Here is a 20,443-nt window from a genome sequence, read left to right on the forward strand (position 1 = left end):
TCGGTGGCCTTGTGGGAAATCCGGCCCTGAGTATGTACCTCACAAACTCTGCTGTCTCAGTTGTCTTTGCCTTTATGCGAGATGTTGACTGAATGGTGCTGATTGCACTGTGTTAAAGGACACAGGGAAATATGGTGCAGCAGATGCGTTCAGGTGAGTTGCTTGCTTGAAGTCACTTGTTCCAATGGTACATTGATTCAAGGCTGTACCGATGACCGGAAATTGATGATTTGCTTGTAGCTTGCCTGATGCTCTGTGATGGAAGGTTAGGTAGGCAGGCAGGAAATTCACTGGAGTGATTTTGCGTGCAGGAATTTGCTGAAACCTCTTTAACTTGAAGCTGTGAAGGAGTCTATATATTGTCAGGAGCATTGGAGACGATGGAGTGTACAGTAGCTTAGGACATAGTCTTTAGTGCGTTTGAGGGGATCTTCCATATCTGCTATGTTTAGGTTGATGCTGTCTTTCTCACTTGCACCTTCGTCAGCACTGATAGCTGGCTCTAGGACCCTTAGTTTGCCATAGCTGCGTCATGTTTACACTGTTCATTTAAGATTTCTATTGTTTGCTCTTTGATGTGCTGTCTGAGCTTCCGACTCTGCTCTTTGATGTGCTGTCTGAGCTTCAAACTCTGCTCTCTTTTCTGCATAGGCGACCTGCACCTCGCTGGCTTCCGCTTCAGCATGGGCACTAATAAGTCGCTCACTGAGTGTTGATTATCTTGAACTATAGGATCTAGAAGACTTTTTAGAACGTCTGGTGGAAACAGATCTGTGAGATGCAGTGTCCTGTAGCACCTCTATCTTTGCTTCTGCCTTTAATTTGGTTTGCTGGATAAAACTGTCTCTTTCTAGATTAAGAACCTTGAAGCTCTTTAATTTCTCCAGTGAACCTTCCGTGTTCATACTTTGTAAGACATTAATGAACTTGTTACTGGTAAACTGATAGAGCTCATATGAGGCAGAAAGTTGTTTAATGGTGCCCTCTAGAGTCAGTAGTTCACATTGAACAGACACCATATTAGATTCAGAAAAAATCTTCTCCCAAAATAATTTCAAGCTATTTGACAATTCAGCTCTTAAAGCTTCATAATTCTCAATTACTTTCCAAGTTTGTTTGACTGAGCATTTGGGTAACTCAGTTGGCTCAGGATCTTGTGCTGGGGTTGCTGTGTGTTCACATTGACAGTCGTGGTAACTCATAGCAGATAATGACTGAGTGATAAGCAGGCAGGATCTGTGTGCTGTAATATGACACCATGCAGCTTGGTTATGAGGCTTCCACGTGCTGCTCTCTTATTCTTTCTTGCAATGAGAGCAGTAAATCTTGTCTGTAGCAGTACTGTCATGCAGAAATCTTGTAATTAGGCTGTGAAACTTTGTTTTTCTACTGTTCTGACTCAACTACAAGGCCATAAACATTATCTCCAGCTTCATATAGGGTTTACACAACCTGGTGTTCTATTTATCCCTTGTATCAATTCAGACAGCTTAACTCGATGAAAAAACTCACTGTGTGGAGAGACAGCCGATAAATCCTTTCAAATGTTCGGTTTAATGATGGATATTCATAGGTAGAAAAACGTTGGTGTTGTAAGTGTACCACTAACCCCCGAAGGAGCTGCTGATTAATTATTATATCCGTAAATCACGTTTTCCACCCAGCCCATCGCAGCCCATAGAAAAAGAAACAGTCCATTTTGTACTTTTTCTCTTGCTTTAATAATGTAACATAACTGGGATAGGAGAAGGGTTTTCTGAGATGCTCTTTTGTTGCTTCATAATCTTTTCTTTGCCTGTTTCGTACAAAGACCTAGCACAATGCGGACTAATAAAATCACATTGAATGATTTCTTCAATGGGGAAGACGGAAGTAGATTTACTAGAGAATATATGGTAAAGAGCCACTCTGAATAACTTCTTCACCTGCAGAACTTTTAAGAACAGTCTGTATCTCTACTTGTGCTGGGAGCTTTACTGCTGCCTTTTTACCACTACTTCCCGTCTGTATGGTACTTCCAAGTTGAGCTAAAGAAGAGATTACTCTGAATAATTCCTCCCGCCTGACTGATTGGAATCCCGGGGCATTGTTGAACCCAAAGTCACAGGCCATCTCCGCCTGTCTCACTGACTTGCGTACCAACATCCCTCAGCCTCTGGTAGTACCCTTCCCCTGGGCTTTCACTCACTTGATCAACAGTCCATGTGCCACTCATAAACGATCGATCGCCCAGTTGTCTTCCGCTTAGTTGCTACTTCCCCCGAAATGGCTTCTCCATCCCTTCTCTCTGGTCTGGCACGCTCCCTTCCCCGCAGGGGCAGCCAGCAACACCAGCGATTACATGCTATCCAGTGTCATCAGCTTTTCTGCAGGTCCCGGTTCCCCCTCCCTCCTCGTGGGGGGGGGCTCTGGTGGGTTCCCAGCAGGGGAACCTCTCCCCTCTCTGGGCACCAGACTGGACTACGAACTCCCGACTGACCATGTGACCCCAGCTTTTATGAGAATCCCGCCTCCTGCCAAACAAATTAATGATTGGCCAGAGCTCCCACACAAGCTTCCTGTCACTCAGATCCCAAGTCCAACCTCTCTTCCAGAACCATGTCATTGAAAGCAAGAGGTGGTATCTCTGGGTCCAAGCACAAGTGGCCACACCCTATACTATACTGACACTCCCAGTTTTTATGATAAACAACCAGGCCTGTTATATTAGTACAAGCCTGACTACATATCGCCTGGAACTGTACTTTATAGTTTAAACACAGAAAAGGTCACCTATATGAAAGTAGGTGCCCGCTACATAAGGCACATGGAAAGATGTTACAACATGGTGGAATACTGAGCAAATAAATCAGAGATAGGAAGGGGAGGGGAATATACAGAACTACGGTGGGAGAGAGAGTTCAGCTAGACAGAAGGGAACAGAGCTTAAAGACACAGAGCAATAATAAATCACATAGTGTAACACAACAGATGGGGTCATCTCCACTCCCACCAAGGGGGATAGAAATATATTACTGCTCGGGGGGGAGACATTTTGGCCCCTTTGATTTTGCAGTAAAATTGATTGCAGATTTAGTCATGTAGAACATCTGTTATATGGATACAAAGAACCCCAGCCGAGAGTAAAGGGTGGAAATGGCTTCTGATCCCCAGATTTGGACAATTATGTCACCAATATAAATAGAATAAAACCCGCGCTATGTGTAACAACTCAAATACCTACAAAAATAACTTATACCGGACTGCTGCTGTAACAAAGGTAAGTATTCCCTTTATCAACTAGAAGAGCATTATGTGTCACAGCGCTGTCCTATTGTGTGTGCACATAAATCATCACAAATACACTAAAATATGTGGAGACATTCATATATAAAGTGCTAGGGGCTCAAATAATATTCTCTGCAGATCTACTGCTTCCACTTTACACCTACTTCACTGATCTTATGGTGTTTATCAATAAATGAAGTAAACTGATCCATGTGCAAATTCATATACAACATAAAGTGCTTTGTGCTCAAGATGCTGTTCCCTGCAGATCCACTGCTTCCACTTTACATCCACTTCTTTAATCTCATAATGTTTGCTGCTATATTAAATAAACAGAAAATCTGTGCAAATTCATGTAATCATACAATATTTTGTACTATAGTGTTCTCTGCAGGTCCACTACGTCCACTTTGCATCTATTTCAATTCATTTATTTTGCTCAAATCAATCCACCAATCAGTGAAAAGTTCATGAGGTGTAAAGTTCTCGGTGCTCCAAATTGTGCCAGCTGTAGTGTAGCCACGCCTTCTTCCACCTCTTACACACGTGATGGTGAGGGCGCCCCCTTAGTAGTGCTTCCCCACTCACCAGAGCAATATGACTCCCAGCTTTTCATCTACCAGAGTCACCAACATCCTTCACACTCTCCTCACCTCCGATGGCAAAGGAACTGGATCCTCCTCGCTCACTCCTGAGAGTCTGCTGCGCTTTCTGTCATCTCCCTCCTAGACTCCTCCTCCAACCGCTGTTCCAGCAGGAGCTCCGCCTCTTCATACACACTCAGAGCTCCGCCCCTTCATACACACTCAGAGCTCCGCCTCTTCATACACACTCAGAGCTCCGCCTCTTCATACACACTCAGAGCTCCGCCTCTTCATAAACACTCAGAGCTCCGCCTCTTCATACGCACTCAGAGCTCCGCCTCTTCATACGCACTCAGAGCTCCGCCTCTTCATACGCACTCAGAGCTCCGCCTCTTCATACGCACTCAGAGCTCCGCCTCTTCATACGCACTCAGAGCTCCGCCTCTTCATACGCACTCAGAGCTCCGCCTCTTCATACGCACTCAGAGCTCCGCCTCTTCATACAAACTCAGGGCTCTGCCTCTTCATACACACTCAGAGCTCCGCCTTTTCATACACACTCAGAGCTCCGCCTCTTCATACACACTCAGAGCTCCGCCTCTTCATACACACTCAGGGCTCCGCCTCTTCATACACACTCAGAGCTCCGCCTCTTCATACACACTCAGGGCTCCGCCTGTTCATACACACTCAGAGCTCCTCCTCTTCATACACACTCAGAGCTCCGCCTCTTCATACACACTCAGAGCTCCGCCTCTTCATACACACTCAGGGCTCCTCCTCTTAATACACACTCAGGAGCTCCGCCTCTTCATACACACTCAGAGCTCCGCCTCTTCATACACACTCAGAGCTCCGCCTCTTCATACACACTCAGAGCTCCGCCCCTTCATACACACTCAGAGCTCCGCCTCTTCATACACACTCAGAGCTCCGCCTCTTCATACACACTCAGAGCTCCGCCTCTTCATACACACTCAGAGCTCCGCCTCTTCATACACACTCAGAGCTCCGCCTCTTCTTACACACTCAGAGCTCCGCCTCTTCATACACACTCAGAGCTCCGCCTCTTCATACACACTCAGAGCTCCGCCTCTTCATACACACTCAGAGCTCCGCCTCTTCTTACACACTCAGAGCTCCGCCTCTTCATACACACTCAGAGCTCCGCCTCTTCATACACACTCAGAGCTCCGCCTCTTCATACACACTCAGAGCTCCGCCTCTTCATACACACTCAGAGCTCCGCCTCTTCATACACACTCAGGGCTCCTCCTCTTCATACACACTCAGGAGCTCCGCCTCTTCATACACACTCAGAGCTCCGCCTCTTCATACACACTCAGAGCTCCGCCTCTTCATACACACTCAGAGCTCCGCCTCTTCATACACACTCAGAGCTCCGCCTCTTCTTACACACTCAGAGCTCCGCCTCTTCATACACACTCAGAGCTCCGCCTCTTCATACACACTCAGAGCTCCGCCTCTTCATACACACTCAGAGCTCCGCCTCTTCATACACACTCAGAGCTCCGCCTCTTCATACACACTCAGAGCTCCGCCTCTTCTTACACACTCAGAGCTCCGCCTCTTCATACACACTCAGAGCTCCGCCTCTTCATACACACTCAGAGCTCCGACTCTTCATACACACTCAGAGCTCCGCCTCTTCATACACACTCAGAGCTCCGCCTCTTCATACACACTCAGAGCTCCGCCTCTTCATACACACTCAGGAGCTCCGCCTCTTCATACACACTCAGAGCTCCGCCTCTTCATACACACTCAGGAGCTCCGCCTCTTCATACACACTCAGAGCTCCGCCTCTTCATACACACTCAGAGCTCCGCCTCTTCATACACACTCAGAGCTCCGCCTCTTCATACACACTCAGAGCTCCTCCTCTTCATACACACTCAGAGCTCCGCCTCTTCATACACACTCAGAGCTCCGCCTCTTCATACACACTCAGAGCTCCGCCTCTTCATACACACTCAGAGCTCCGCCCCTTCATACACACTCAGAGCTCCGCCTCTTCATACACACTCAGGGCTCCGCCTCTTCATACACACTCAGAGCTCCGCCTCTTCATACACACTCAGAGCTCCGCCTCTTCATACACACTCAGAGCTCCGCCTCTTCATACACACTCAGAGCTCCGCCTCTTCATACACACTCAGAGCTCCGCCTCTTCATACACACTCAGGGCTCCGCCTCTTCATACACACTCAGGGCTCCGCCTCTTCATACACACTCAGGGCTCCTCCTCTTCATACACACTCAGGAGCTCCGCCTCTTCATACACACTCAGAGCTCCGCCTCTTCATACACACTCAGAGCTCTGCCTCTTCATACACACTCAGAGCTCTGCCCCTTCATACACACTCAGAGCTCCGCCTCTTAATACACACTCAGGGCTCCGCCTCTTCATACACACTCAGAGCTCCGCCTCTTCATACACACTCAGAGCTCCGCCTCTTCATACACACTCAGAGCTCCGCCTCTTCATACACACTCAGAGCTCCGCCTCTTCTTACACACTCAGAGCTCCACCTCTTCATACACACTCAGAGCTCCGCCTCTTCATACACACTCAGAGCTCCGCCTCTTCTTACACACTCAGAGCTCCACCTCTTCATACACACTCAGAGCTCCGCCTCTTCATACACACTCAGAGCTCCTCCTCTTCATACACACTCAGAGCTCCGCCTCTTCATACACACTCAGAGCTCCGCCTCTTCATACACACTCAGAGCTCTGCCTCTTCATACACACTCAGAGCTCCGCCCCTTCATACACACTCAGAGCTCCGCCTCTTCATACACACTCAGGGCTCCGCCTCTTCATACACACTCAGAGCTCCGCCTCTTCATACACACTCAGAGCTCCGCCTCTTCATACACACTCAGAGCTCCGCCTCTTCATACACACTCAGAGCTCCGCCTCTTCATACACACTCAGGGCTCCGCCTCTTCATACACACTCAGGGCTCCTCCTCTTCATACACACTCAGGAGCTCCGCCTCTTCATACACACTCAGAGCTCCGCCTCTTCATACACACTCAGAGCTCTGCCTCTTCATACACACTCAGAGCTCCGCCCCTTCATACACACTCAGAGCTCCGCCTCTTAATACACACTCAGGGCTCCGCCTCTTCATACACACTCAGAGCTCCGCCTCTTCATACACACTCAGAGCTCCGCCTCTTCATACACACTCAGAGCTCCGCCTCTTCATACACACTCAGAGCTCCGCCTCTTCTTACACACTCAGAGCTCCACCTCTTCATACACACTCAGAGCTCCTCCTCTTCATACACACTCAGGGCTCCGCCTCTTCATACACACTCAGAGCTCTGCCTCTTCATACACACTCAGGGCTCCGCCTCTTCTTACACACTCAGAGCTCCGCCTCTTCATACACACTCAGGGAGGAGAGAAAGGGGAAGGATATACAGTAAATACACACTCCTTGGACGCTGCCAAGGCTTTTGACAGCGTTGAGTGGCCCTATCTCTGGGAAATCCTGGCTGGCTTCGGCCTGGGTAATGCCTTTATCAACTGGGTGAAAGTACTCTACTCAGAACCTCAGGCCAGGGTTCGAGTTAATAATTCCCTCTCCTTGCCCTTTCAATTATACCGGGTTACTAGTCAGGGCTACCCATAATCTCCCCTTTTATTTGCACTATCAGTGGAGCCATTTGCCATGTTAATTGGCAATGATGGGGACATTGTGAGATTCCGCAGGGGCCAGCTGGAGGACAAGTTGTCCCTCTACGCTGACGAAGCCTTACTATATCTGGCGGATTCCAGTGGCTCGCTGCGGACCCTGATGGCAACCATTATTAAATTCGGGTGACTTCTCCGGATTTACTATTAATTGGTCCAAATCCATACTTATGCCGCTTGATCTACTAGTATCACCTCTCCCTTCAGAGGCATCCAAAATTGCCATTGTTAACACTTTTAAATATCTGGGAGTAATGATATCGCCGGACCCTACTGGATACTTGAAACTTAACCTAGATCACTTTAATGGACAGACAACATTTTACATGTCAGGGATGGTGTAAGCTTCCACTATCAGTGGTAGGGCGGGCGAACCTGATCAAAATGATCTGGGCCCCGCAGCTCCTATACATCTTCCACAATTCTCCTATGTGATTTCCCAACAAATGGTTCAAGAAGATTGACTCCCAATTTCGCAACCTTGTCTGGAAAAACGGTAGAGCCTGTATCAGCCTGACAACACTACAATTTGGCAAGGAGGAGGGGGGGGGGGCCTGGCGGTACCACACTCTAAGATGTACTTTTTAGAATTGCAGCTGCAAAAGCTTGCAGGTTGGGATCTACATGATGACCCTATTATGCAGCTGGGATCTCATACCAACCCCATATTAACAGTAAATACATACACAGCACAAGGCCGTGTTCACACTATGAGACGTTTCTTGAGCTGCAGTTCCTCTGATCTCCACAAGGTGGTGACCTCACCTCTACCCAGACAGGAAGTCTCTATGGAAGACAGACAGGAAGTGATGTCAGGTACATACAGGATAATGAGGACATTCCAATTCATAAGACGTAGAGAGAAGACCCTGCAGAAGTTGGCGGCAGAGGAGGTAATATGTATATTAACCCCTTAAGGGGGATCAGTTGATTATTAATATGTCTTCCTTCCAAAGCTGGCCATACATGGTTCAGTTTTATCGTTCATCCAGCGGGATGAGAGGAAAAAACTGAAGTGATTCCCCCATCCACACATTGGAGGGGGATGGGGGAATCCTCCCCGCTGCACTATTGTATTCTGACAATGGGGGGCGCTCCTCCGCTCTCAGAATACACAGATCAGTGATGAAGCTATTGGCTGCAGCCGCTGATGGAGTGACTTTTATCCGGCAGTGACCACACATGGATGGAAATGTGACCGATCCCTGCTGAACCAGCTGAATTTCCATGTCTCTATGGTCACCATAAGTGACTTCCTCCCCTCCCCCTCATCTCCTTCATTATGTAAGTCATGCTGAGATAATCTCCCATTGGCTGAGCAATATTCTCATTTGTCTCTGAGCTCCTTCTTGCTATTCCTCGTCCTGCCTGTTGTTTCCTTGGATTGATTCTCTGTGTAGTGACCCCGGCTTCATCTCTTGGATGCGCTCGTCTGTTGCTTGTCCTGACCTTTATCCTGATTCCTGGATCTCCTCCTCATCTCTCCTCCATATCCTCTTACACAGCTTTTCTCCACACCTGCAGTGATCCTGGGGGGTGGATGCAGCGAAATCCATCCCCACCATTAGGAGCTCTGGAGAAAATTGTCTGGTATTTACACTCCGTTCCTCCGCCCATCACCTGATCACATGAGAGCTTACTTTCACAGATTCCTGACAGATTTCTGTATGGTAAAGGTCAAAGTTCACTCTTCAGTTTAGGAGAAGTAGGACACACCCAGGAACAATGATTTGGTTTGCACATGCGCCTCATATAGAGGACCCCTCAAATCTCCCCATCCAAATGTCCCTTCATACAGAGTCTATATGTCCTATGACATCACACTGACCTCACAGCTCCTCCTCCCAATGTTCCTCCATCTGGCTTTTCTTTCTGATGCTCTTAGGATGTGGGCGGACCCTTGGTATCCACACTAGCAAAGTGGGACTGTTGGTCCTGCATTGTATGTAATGATCTCAGAATACCTGCAGCAAGCTTTTAGCCTACGTAGTGTTGGGGTCCTGTGTGGGTAAATTCTACATCAGTCTTAAGTGAACTTTAATAAAATGGAGACCTGAATGGTGAGGTGAGGAGGATTCTGGGAATATCTATTGAATTTACTAATTAGTGTATTACTAATTTGTGTTCAGATCTAGAGTTTTCCTCCTGTGAAGTCTGGAGATCATATGACCATCACATTGCCTCCACCTCCCTCCCTGATAGAATAGAGAAATAAAAAGAAGATTGTAGAAGTCACCAGAGAGATCGTGGAGGAGAGGTGAGCGGTGCTGGGAATTCTGGGACATTATCCAGTAACAGACAAGGGATGTGTCTGGATGGTGACTGTATCATTGTGTGTGTCAGGTTCCTATAAGGTGTCAGGATGTCACTGTCTATTTCTCCATGGAGGAGTGGGAGTATTTAGAAGGACACAAGGATCTCTACAAGGACCTCATGATGGACAATCAGCCGCCCCTCACATCACCGGGTAAGAGGAGACTTTATTGTAAAGGAGAGAGCAGTACGGAGGGTCCACCTAGATCCCCCATCATCTGATAAACACATAGAAACAATGTATTCAGTCAGTGTGCGTGTTTCCTACAGATGGATCCAGTAATGGGAACCCACCAGAGAGATGTCCCCGTCCTCTGTATTCCAGGGATTCCACACAGGAAGGTCACACCATCCCTCACCATCAACAGGTAGATGAGGAACAATCACTGATAGTATCATTAGGATCTGTACATTATCTGCATTGTTACCATTGATGTCATTTTTATTATATATTCAGAGAGGAAACCTGAGAGATTCTAAAGTTGAAGTTAAAAAAGAAATAAAAGAGGAGGATGGGGTGATGGAGGAGTTTCTTAAAGAACATAAAGATCTGTACCAGGACAGCATGGTGGAGTCATCCAGTTACAGAAACCCACCAGAGAGATGTCCCCGTCCTCTGTATTCCCGGGATTCCACACAGGAAGATCACACCATCCCTCACCATCATCAGGTAGATGATTGACAATTATTGGTAGCTGTCATGACCTTGCAGTAATACATTTATGACCTGTCTGTCTCTTACCTGGTCTGTGTATCAGCCTTGAGGCTTGTACTCTCACACCTGCATGCTTAAGTAATCTTCCCTCTGTGTGGCTCCACCCTAGCCTCAACAGGAACCACTATTTAACACCGTATTCTCCAAGCCTGCCTTGCCGTGCAATATTGTATGTTTGGCTTCCTGTTTGCCATGTGCTCTAAGTTTGTCTCTGTCTCTGTTACCGATCTTGGTGCGTTTTCGACTATCCCTGTTTGCCTGTGACCCTGACTTTTAGCGTGTTCTCTGTTATCCTTGTCTGCTAGTCGCCCCGACATTTGGCTACCTCCTTACTATCCCTTGCTGTCCTGGGCTCCTGTTTCCTCTCCATCCTCCTGTAGCCTACCGCGAGCGTGAGCTGGGAGACGCTGGGGGCTGCCACCTGCAGCCAGTTGCAGCCCAGTCCATCCTCACCACTAGAGGCTCTGGTGAACACCTGCTGGCTCTTAGACTCCGCGCCCTGGGGAATCTATGCTCTAACTCACTGTGGGATCCGTGTTGGTGCTCCAGGGGACCTGCCTTCCTGAACCACCCTGAGTTCCATCCACAGCAGTCAGCCTTAGGGTCCACTCTCATAGTGGTGCACTCCTGACCCCAACGGGGTGCATCTGTCACCTGGATACAGGTGACCTGACAGTAGCTCTGATTTTTGCATAATAGAAATTCTCATATTGGTGTCGTATAACATTTTTGAGTTGCAGCTTAGATAATTTTAGACAATAGCACAGTTTTTCTCTTTACTGATTTATACATAGCATGTTTGTTACAATTAATGTTTTATTATATCTTTCAGAGTGGAAACCTCGGGGATGATAATGTTGTTAAAGAAGAGTATAAAGATGAGGAGTATGGAGTGATGGAGGAGTTTTCAGAAGGACACAAGGATATGATGGAGCCACCTAATACCAGGAACCCACCAGAGAGATGTCCCCGTCCTCTGTATTCCCGGGATTCCACACAAGAAAGTCACACCATCCCTCACCATCATCAGGTAGATGAGGAACAATCACTGATAGTATCATTAGGATCTGTACATTATCTGCATCGTTATCATTGATGTCATTTTTATTATATATTCAGAGTGGAAACCTGAGAGATTCTAAAATTAAGGTGAAAGAAGAGAAGACTTATGTGAGCGATGATCGGCAGTCTATGGAGGAGGATGGAATATTGAGGCTAATTCTAGAGGATGGCACTCTTACAGAGATCAGCACAGGTGGGTCACTAACACTAAATACATTCCTCCACCCATACTGCTCACTGATTGGTCCAGAGTAGGGCAATGACTGGGTGATATCAGCCTGTAATCCCCTGGTCACTTTCCTGAGCTGTGTTCCCTGTCCTGTATTTCTGTATTTCTCTCAGATAATCCATCCCTGTGCTGCAGACACAATTTATGTATCTAGACTGGATTTATGGAGATTCTGGGGATCATCTGGCTGCAAAATGTTGATTTTCACCATAGACGTTACTAGACTTGGGCATCTGGGGTATGTGTTTTGGGTCTTCTTCCCCATTCCTGAGTCTAGTAAGATCTCTGACAGAACAATTCTCCCAGGATTACTTGTTCTGTTGTCTGCTGGCTGTGCCGGGTGGATGGATATGTCTGTATAGTCTCAGACCCAAGTCACTGAGTGCAGTCTCAGGAGATGGGAGGCAGCGGTGTGGGACCTCTGCAACTTGCCTCATGTAAACATTTAAACTTCCACTGATTACTGAATATCAATATTATGAATCCTGACCCTTACACTATATAATTTATATTGTAAATTACATACTCCTGACCCCTGCACTATATACTCTATGTTGTACATTACATTATTCTAGTACTATAAAATCCTAACTGTATCCCATATAATAAGTTGTACATTACATAGGCCTTACCTCTTTTGCACCCATTTACTACTAGCTGGACATTTTATATCTGATGATTTGATTGGAGCACAGACTTTTACATTTTGATAATAATGTGATAACATCCTCAAACTTTGGAACCTTAAACAGAAAGTGATAATGAGGGAGGAGTCAATAACCCAATGATGGTGGTCTTCAGGATCAGTTTAGTCTTCATCTTGGTTGTTCTCCCCCTATCCTCACTCTCTGACCTCTGGTGGGGCTCAGCCCCGCTGTTATTAATGACTAAATCATGGACTAAATAAGGAAGTGCAGGGCTTCTTGTGTTGGGAAGATGACAATGAGTGATAGAGGGGGAGGGGACACTCGTCCTATAATCCCCTCATCACTGTCACTCCTATAAAAGACAGTTCTCGTTGTTTCCTCACTCTCTGACTAAGCTCCATGAATATAGAAATGAACTGGTAGGAGATTCAGAGATGTAGGGCTGAAACAACTAATCGTCATAATTAATTATAATCGATTATGAAAATAGTTGTCAACTATTGCCATAAACAATTAGTTGGTCAGTCGATTAATTGGCCTGCATACAGAATGTATTATTTCTTTACATATCAGAAAATACAGCTCAGTACACCATCCATACATGTCAGTAAATGCCTGAGAACTTGAATGTGTGAGCAGCAATGCCTCATGGGACATGTAGTCCTGGGCAAGAGAAGGAAGCAAGTGATTGTAAGGGCAGACCTTTACCTTCCTATAGGGGAACTCTATACTATACTTTGTACCTTCCTATAGGAGAACTCTATACTATACTTTGCGGCTTCCTATAGGGAAACTCTATACTATACTTTGTGGCTTCCTATAAGGGAACTCTATACTTTGCGGTTTCTTATAGGGGAACTCTGTACTATACTTTATACCGTCCTATAGGAGACCTCTATGCTATACTTTGTACCTTCCTATAGGAGAACTCTATACTATACTTTGTGGCTTCCTATAGGGTAACTCTGAAGGCAGGAGGAGCCAGAAGTGCTGGTGGGGGGTGAGGGGTGTGGTGTCCAGAAGAAGAGAATCAGGGTACCTCTGTGCAAACCATTACACAGAGCAGGTAGGTATTGCAAGCTTACAAAACTTGACAAGTTGACAAAAAAGAAATCCAACATTTTCAATGACTTTAAGGGCTCTGTGCAGGGAAGATCAGCATCTGACCCCAGACATGGTGGAGGCTGATAGACTGGAGGTAATAGAAGGCATTACTATTACATAAAATTCCCATATATCCTACTTCTGGGTATATTTATTATTATATATATATATATATATATATATATATATATATATGACATAAGATATATTACTTTCACTATTTCACAGTATAAATAATTCCTTATAGTAGTGATTATCTGCTGTTTTTGTACTATAACGGACTTCTTTTTTTTCATCTTCCACGACAGCTTACAGAGAGAGAGGCTCCTCCCACCTAATACAGGAAACACATGATCCACATTATCAAAGACCACCCATAGGCCATGGCCCCTCAGTGTTATGTGTTACCTCTGACCAGACAGGAACTTCAAGTAAGTTGTTTTTTATTTTGTCTGGCCTACATTTTAGGTAGCAGGGGCCTCCCGGCGGCAGGTCCCTCTAATAGGGGCAGTGCTTCTGGGGAGCTGGTTGGCTTGGGTCATCCTGGGCCTCTACACTAGGGACTCATGTATGTGTAAGAAGTGACCCCCTCTCATCTCCTTTGTTGGTTGTACCTTCAGTGTAAGATGCCTTCTTGGTGCAGGAGGATGTGTGCTCAGATGAGTCCATCCCTGTTGGTAGTGTGCCGACAGCAGGCTGGTCTCTTATAGAAGGGGGTAGCTTGCTTCTCCCAGGTCATTCCCGCTTCATTCCCACTGATGTTGGAGCGCGGTAAGCCTGTCTCCATGCTGGCATCCTCATGTGGCCAAATCCGTCTCGCCGGCACGGGCAGATGACGTCCCTTCTGGCTCACAGGCAGGAAGTAATGCGGTCGCCGGAAGTCATGTGGCGGCCATCTTGGTACACCCGCCGGGGGAAACCTTGCCTGTACCGAGGAAGGCGGGCAGGCACGCTATCCACAGGGATGGTGCCTGATTCACAGCGCTGTCCTGGTCCTCCATGCCAGTATAAATAAACGGCACTGGCAGAAGATGGCGCTGGGTTGCTTCCTGGATGGTGGACATGGAAGAGCAGGGGACTGCGGATGCAGGTCTGGAGGCGCCATCACTTGACTCCGGGCCATAGGTAAGAAAAGGGGGGCCTAGGGCGCTCCTATCTTCTTTTCTTACCCTCCTGTGGTGGGGCACTGGGGGTTTGTGTGGGCCTTTTTGTAGGTGCATTGGTGTAACCTCCCTCTAGTTGAGGGTTGAGTCACATATAGCATCACAGGTCCTGGTGGTGGGTGTTTGTGTTAAAAATTCTAAGGCAGGAATTCTTTGCTATCCATCTGGGTGTTTTCTTTCCATTCAGTTTGTACTTCAGTTGAAGTAACACTGCTTTGGGTTTGTACTTTGGTTATTCCCAGGATAAAAATCAAGAGCCCAAAAAAAGCAAGACAGATGCTTCTAGGAAGAGATGCCCAGTCTGTACTAGAAAAATGCCCTCTGGTTGGAAAAAAGACATATTTCAAGATTGCATTGATAACCTGTTCAAGAAAGAAACAACCCCGCTATTCAAACATTTCATGGATTCAATGCATGGATGCAGACTCCAAAATCATTTAAACCCCATGCACAGGATTCCAGGGCAGATCCCGTCCCCAGCACATCCGGTACCAGCACTAGGGCGATGCTGATAACCTCTTCTATCAGGCAGGTGACCCACTGATCAAGGGCTGGAGGAAAGCTCGGAGTCAGCTTCGAACTCCGATGAAGGGGAGTTTAAGGAGGACAAGCCAAATAAAACCCAAAGATTCCTGTTTCCCTCAGAGAAGAAAGATGAGTTATTAAAGGCCATATATGATACCCTGGATTTGTTGGAGCCAGAAAATAAAGAACTGTCTGTGCATGACCTGTTATATGCAGGCCTCCAAGCCAAGCAGGCCAGAACCTTTCCGGTTTACGCTTCACTAAAAGAAACAGTGTTGCAGGAGTGGAAAGTACCAGAAAAAAGAATCTTTCTCCCCAAAAACCTCAAAAGGAGGTTCTCTTTCAAAGAAGAGGATACAAGTCTATGGGAGAAGTGTCCCAAGTTAGACGCTTCCCTATCGAAGGGAGCGGAAATCTCTTTTGAAGATACAGGCTCATTTAAAAGAGCCAATGAACAAGAAGTGGGCTGGTTCTTCTCCCTTCAAAGGGATTGGCTCAGTATGGGCCTAGATGCCCTATCACAACCTTGGGGAACGTAACGTATGCGTTTCCTCCATTTTGCGCTCATACCAAAAATACTAAGGAAGATAAGAGCCTCAAGGGCGAAAGTCATTCAAATTGCCCCCTTTTGGCCTCGGGGGGCTTGGTTCCCAGGACTGTTAAAACTCAGCACTATGGATCCTTGCAGACTCCCCTCCATGCCAGTTCTCATTCATCAGGGAACAGTGAATCATTCGCAGGTGGACCATCTCTCTCTGATGGCCTGACTACTGAGAGGGAGCTTTTAGAGAGGAAGGGGCTGTTGGCGTACAATCAACAACAGAATCTCAGGCCCTATGATACCAGCAGTTCTAGAATTCCTCCAAGCAGGTACAGACCTAAACCTTGCAGTCAGTATCCTCAAAATACAGGTATCTGCTCTATCGAGCTTCCTGAATCATAGGCTAGTAGAAGAACCCCTAATCAAAAGGTTTCTCACAGCCATATGTCGAAGAAGGCCTCCCAGATCTAGGAGGTTCCCCTCTTGGGACTTATCCGCGGTACTACAGAGTCTTTGCAGAGAGCCATTCGAGCCACTGGAAGACTGATCCATAAAACTTTTGACCTTAAAAACGGTCCTTTTATTGGCACTTGTCTCCACTAGAAGGGTCAGAGAAATTCAAGCCCTCTCAATGGCAGAACCACTTTGCATAATATCTCAGGACAAAATTATCCTTTCTCTTGACCCTGCTTCCCTGCCTAAAGTAGCTTCCAGCTTCCACCGATTGGAAGAAATAGTAATCTTGTCTTTTTTGTGGTAATCCTAAAATCAAGGAGGCCAGGTTTAATAATCTAGACGTGAGAAGATGCGTGATTGCGTATATCGAGTGCACCAAAGAGTGGAGATCCTCCACAAGTCTGTATGTACTGTTCGCCGTTCCCAACAAAGGTAAAAGGTAATCAAAAATACTAATCGGCAGGTGGATGAAGTCGGCAATCATAGAAGCATACAAGACAGCATCTCTACCACCACTAACCGGAGTCAACGCTCATTACACAAGAACAGTATCTACATCTTGGGCTAAAAGGGTCGGAGCTTCGCCCCTCCAGAAAGCGGCAACCTGGTCCAGGTTTCATACATTTGTAAAGCACTTTCCGGGTGCCTCCATGGCAGCATACTAGTGATAGAGCTCCGCCTCGACTCCTCCCTCAGGACCAGTGAATAGCATAAATTAAAGACGTAGTCCCTCCCCCAACATTCTCCTTTTTTTCCTCATACCTCTTGTGCTGGTGAAGAGTAGCAGTATGTCCATACCTCTGCAATCGGCAGCGTCCGCCGGGTTTAGCCTTTCCCGTGCGCAGTCCCTGTTCTTGGGCCGCTCACAGCGCTGATAAGACTGGGAACCCCTCTGTGGATCTGTTGGGGTCTTCATGCAGAGTTTCCTCAGGAACGCAGTCTGCCACCATAGCCTATGATGAAGCCAAAAGGAGTCACATAAGGATCAGCTCCATTCTGCCAGGCTTGTGATTTTACATTCTTTTGTTTCCTTTAAAAAAAAAAAAAAAAGAGTTGCATTTGTATCTTTCCCCCTCTTTTCTCTTCTGCATCATTTACTTTTTGTTTTCCTCCCTTGGAAATAAACATGAACGGCTGTAAGATGCTTGTTACCTTTAGGTGTGCAGACAAATGTTTCTTTTTAGAAAGGGCAGCCATTCCCCTGTTTCTGTGGGGGATCGTGTTGTATTGGTTTCGCTTTTCCTGAATGTAGCGTGGCTCGGCGTCCCCTTCACCCTACTGCGCAGGCGCGATCCGGGAAGCTAAAGCAGCCGTCGCTCGACGAGTGTTTTCTCGGCTTCCCGGCGTCGGCTCTACTGCGCATGCGCGGTCTCTCGACGCCGCGGCGGCCATCTTGCTTTCTGGAAAAAGGGTCAGTTTTTGCCCTTTTTCTTCCTAAAAAAAAAAAAAAAAAGAGACTGGGGGTTCATGGGACTGCCCCACCCACCCCCTAGGGTATTTAAGGTCAGCTTTGAGGGCTATCAGTCAGAGTCTCCTCGGCTGTGCCCTGCTAGGTTTCTCTAAAGCTGCCCTGTGGTAAGTATTTAAAAAAAAAAAGGGGAAAGAACAAAATGGGAAATGTGTCTCTAAAAAAAAAAAAAAAAAACTTCTTTTTCTTTCCTTACCTGTCTTGCTATTTTCCGCAGCTGATCCTTATGCCCAACTCCGCAATGAGCCATTCATTCCGCAAAAAAGATCCTCACACTTCCGTTAGGTATGGGACCACCTATACGTGAGTATTAAAAAAAAAAAAAAAAAAAAAAGTGCGCTCGCTGGCCTGACATGATTTTTTTCTTAAAATCATAGCCCTGCCCACTCCAAAAGGACCGAAAAATCCCCAAGGCACCACGATGACGACAGCCCAAGTCGCAGATCTCGTTCTTCACGCCACCGGTCCTGCTCGTCAAGACGTGAGTCCCATTCTTCGCGACAGAGGTCAAGATCCAGAAGACGGGACCGGTCCCCCTCTCCTAGATCCTACAAGAAGAAGAAGTGCTGGACCTGTGGGGCTAGTCCGCTGCCAAATAAAGTAGTCTGCAAGGACTGTTTTGCGGACTATGCGTCCAGCCGCGAGTTAGAAAATCAGCAGGTGGTGGACCTGCTCAAAAGGACTATGAAGGACTCCTTCTCTGAGCTTGCGGCCTTGGTTCCTGCCCAGCCAGTCCCGCAGACGTCACAGGCACAGGATGTTGAGCTTGTTCTTCCTGGTCCTTCCGCGGCCAGTACGCCTCTACCTCCATCAGGCCGAATGGCCAGAGATTCCCCACCCGAAGACCTCTCGGGCGATTCGTCAGATGAGTCGGATCCTTCCGGCTTCAGCCATTCATTGGTAAAGCCATTCATCCAGGCAGTAAGAGCCGCAATAGCTTGGGAGGATACTGAAGAACCTCCCCAGGAAGCAAAAAGCTACTTCCCATTCCTTAAAAGGAAACAGGCTTTCTTCCCTTTGATGGGGGAAATTACGCAAATCATTCAAAATGAATGGTCTAGGACTGATAAAAAGCTGTCATTGGGCCGTTTCAATAAGTTGTATCCCTTGCCGGAGGCGGGAACAAAGTCACTAAACTCCATACCTGTGGTAGATGCATCAGTGGTGCGACTCGCAAAGTATATTACCCTGCCTATGGAAGATTCCGCTTCTTTCAAGGATCCTCTTGACAGAAGAATCGATCTGGATCTCAAGAGGAGCTATTTAGCTGCAGGAGCGGCATGTAAGCCAGCGATCGCCCTCACCTCCGTATCTAATGCCATTAGAGCTTGGACGGATAACATTGAAACAGCTCTACACCAGGATGTCCCCAAGGAAGACATAATTAAAGCCTTGGAAGAAATTAGATTGTCAGCAGACTTCGTTGGAGTAGCAGCTATAGACACGATTAGGTGTTCAGCAAGATCTATGCTGCACTCAGTAATGGCGAAAAGGGCCTTATGGTTAAAACCCTGGACGGCGGACTTGGCTTCCAAGCAAAATTGGTGCAAAATCCCGTTTTAAGGGAAGGCATTATTTGGAGACAAAATGGATAAAGCCATATCTAGGCTGTCAGGGGGAAAGTCAGGTATGCTTCCCCAAGACAGAAGGATGGGAAGATCCAGAGGGGGTTCTTCCAGGTTCCACCAGTCAAACCCTAGAGATTTCAGACAATCAAGGCAGTTCAGAGATGGCAGAAGACCCTGGAGGGGCACTCAGGCATCCTTCTTGGGCAGAAAGTCGAAGGCCCCTCAGACTCCACATGAGCAGAAGCAGTCCTTTTGACGCCAGATTAGCCCAGACACTCCCGGTGGGAGCCAGACTAAAATTCTTTCTTCCAGTCTGGGCCAGCAAATGCCAGGATCCCTGGGTTCTCTCAACAATACAATGGGGACACTTTTGGAGTTTCTCTCATCCTCCACCTCAAAATTCGTTCACACGAACGGAAATTCCATCCTCTCTGCTGAAGTCTCAAGCCCTAAGACAATTCGTATCGTCACTCCAACTTCAGGGAGCAGCTGTGCCGGTTCCTTTGGCGGAGCGCTTCGCAGGCTTCTATTCCACTCTATTTCTGGTTCCAAAGAGAACGGGTGGATGGAGGCCTGTGATCGATCTAAAAAGACTCAACAGGCACATACACCCAGAAAGCTTCAAGATGGAGTCTCTACAAACAATTATTCAGGCAGTACAGCCAACAGATTGGATGATATCAATCGATCTGCAGGATGCGTACTTACACGTGCCAATTCTTCCTGCCTTTCAGAAGTATCTCAGATTTGCAGTAGGTCGGATCCACCTGCAGTTCCAAGCCCTGCCCTTCGGTCTGTGCACCTCCCCCAGGGTGTTCACCAAAATTCTAATATCCGCTTTGGTTCCCCTGCGGGAGAGGGGTTCGAGGATATACCACTATTTGGATGACATCCTCCTCCTAGCAAGCAGTCCGGGTCAGTTGGTGTATCACCGAGACATTCTTCTCCAGTCCCTGAGAGAACTAGGTTGGTTGATAAACTCAGAGAAGAGTCAGCTGGCACCTACACAGCGGATGATCTATCTAGGTGCGATGTTCAACACCCGGGAGGGGACAGTGTCATTACCATCCCT

At 47.1% G+C, this 20,443-nt stretch overlaps 1 protein-coding gene across 1 annotated transcript in view; it reads left to right on the forward strand.

Moving 5' to 3' along the window:
* Positions 1-20,443, forward strand: part of LOC141121960 (uncharacterized) — a 70,091-nt gene that overhangs the window by 44,390 nt on the left and 5,258 nt on the right. The window contains exons 7-11 of the mRNA XM_073611732.1: positions 10,164-10,261; positions 10,351-10,563; positions 11,441-11,638; positions 11,728-11,863; positions 13,959-14,081. Coding sequence (XP_073467833.1) covers positions 10,164-10,261; positions 10,351-10,563; positions 11,441-11,638; positions 11,728-11,863; positions 13,959-14,081 — 768 coding nt within the window. The remainder of the gene's footprint in view (positions 1-10,163; positions 10,262-10,350; positions 10,564-11,440; positions 11,639-11,727; positions 11,864-13,958; positions 14,082-20,443) is intronic.

The sequence above is a fragment of the Aquarana catesbeiana genome, unplaced genomic scaffold, assembly GCF_042186555.1.
Source record: "Aquarana catesbeiana isolate 2022-GZ unplaced genomic scaffold, ASM4218655v1 unanchor236, whole genome shotgun sequence".
In the NCBI taxonomy this organism is placed as follows: Eukaryota; Metazoa; Chordata; class Amphibia; order Anura; family Ranidae; genus Aquarana; species Aquarana catesbeiana.